The 1471-nt window shown below is 41.3% G+C and overlaps 1 protein-coding gene across 1 annotated transcript in view; it reads right to left on the bottom strand.

Annotated features, from left to right (window-relative positions):
• Positions 1-824: 824 nt before the first annotated feature.
• The window catches only part of LOC137996236 (alpha-(1,3)-fucosyltransferase 7-like), a 1185-nt gene continuing 538 nt past the window's right edge, over positions 825-1471 (bottom strand). Inside the window, exon 1 of the mRNA XM_068841651.1 lies at positions 825-1471. This exon is cut by the window's right edge and continues 538 nt beyond it. Coding sequence (XP_068697752.1) covers positions 825-1471 — 647 coding nt within the window.

Raw genomic sequence — 1471 nt, 5'->3', positions numbered from 1 at the left:
CACTGCTTTTATCATGTAAATTGTGTTGTTGTAATGCTAATTAGTCCATATTTACATTACAAAAGCATGAAGGTTTGTATCAAAACAGGGTCACCGGCAGCCTCGCTTCCATTGCTAGGCCCGGTAACTTAGCCACAACTGTAAAATGGTCTATTCTGTTTTTAACCTTCTTTGTGTCAGGCAGTCTGTGTGCCCTCGAAATATCATTTACACCAATGTCAACATCTATAAGAGATCCAACTTCTTGTACCAACTGTTTGGGATTATCCTGGGGAGCACGTGGAATCCCAACGATCTCGAGACAATCACGCCGCAAATATTGCTGCACATCATCAATGGCTACCTCACTACCATACATCGAGTCCTCAAGATTTGATACAGTATTTAACAAATCATTCCGCGACTTCTCCAATTCTTGTATTTTTTGGTTTGCACCTTGAGTAGCTACCAGCAAGTTATCATACTTAGAAGACAGTGACGACTGATTTTGCTCAATATTTTGAAGACGTTCATTTACAGTTGCAATCTGTGATTGAAGTTGCACTTTAACCGATTCAATTTCAGACTTAATAGCGGGCAAAAACTCTTTTTCCCATAGCTCTTCAAGATGTTTAACGGTCAGCTGCTCGTTGTCCTTTACCATAATTCATTAACTAAATGTTCTCCTCGTTTCCTTTCTTACGTAAACATGTGCAAGAGCAGGAGCTCTTGAAAACGTAGCCATCCGCCATAATGCAAAATTATGCATCCCTACGTGTAGCTGTTGATATATCAAATGGAGTGGTGTGCCTTATCATCTTGATTGATTACCTTCATTAGTCTGCTTAGGCAATAAGTTTGCGTACTTTATCCTCGTTTTTTCCACAAGTTTTTGCCACTCCCCAAAATTCGTCCAAGTTGTACACTTTAGCTGGCAAGGTATCGTTGTGCAACGCTGCACAAACCTTGCAGGTCCACGATTCAGGTAAGGATGGTTTAAATTCTTTCCTCCAGTGGAAATACTCGTTGTACGCAGTGTCATTTGAATCTAAGTAAAGGAGATATTTCCCAAGAGCTTCGACGGACTGGAAATCCGCAACGTCGATAAACGAGCCGGGAATAGCGAGTTGTTCGTCTTTATAGGAAGCTCCACCCATCACAACAGGGACAATATTGTGATCGAGCGGTACATACCAGTATTTTTCTGTTATATAATCAACGCAGAACGAATTTTCAAAAGCAAAGAAGAATTTGTAACGCAATAGCTCCTGACTGCATTCCGGAGATCCTCTTGGACACGATTGATATTGATTAAAATTTTTTGAGCATGATCCAAAAATATCCACTTTGATGAATTTCATAAGTGCTCTGACCAACTCGTCTCTGAGTTCGCCGCAGTGACTTGCGATCCAAACAGCCAGTTTGTCTTTTCCCTTCGCAAAGGTGGTAGTCTGCGTCGCCTGAAACTGAATCTCGTCGGGTTCCAATCGTG

Source organism: Montipora foliosa, chromosome 3 (assembly GCF_036669935.1).
Source record: "Montipora foliosa isolate CH-2021 chromosome 3, ASM3666993v2, whole genome shotgun sequence".
NCBI classification, from domain to species: domain Eukaryota; kingdom Metazoa; phylum Cnidaria; class Anthozoa; order Scleractinia; family Acroporidae; genus Montipora; species Montipora foliosa.
The sequence above is the reverse complement of the archived record's forward strand: the minus strand, read 5'-3'. Positions and strand labels throughout refer to the sequence as shown.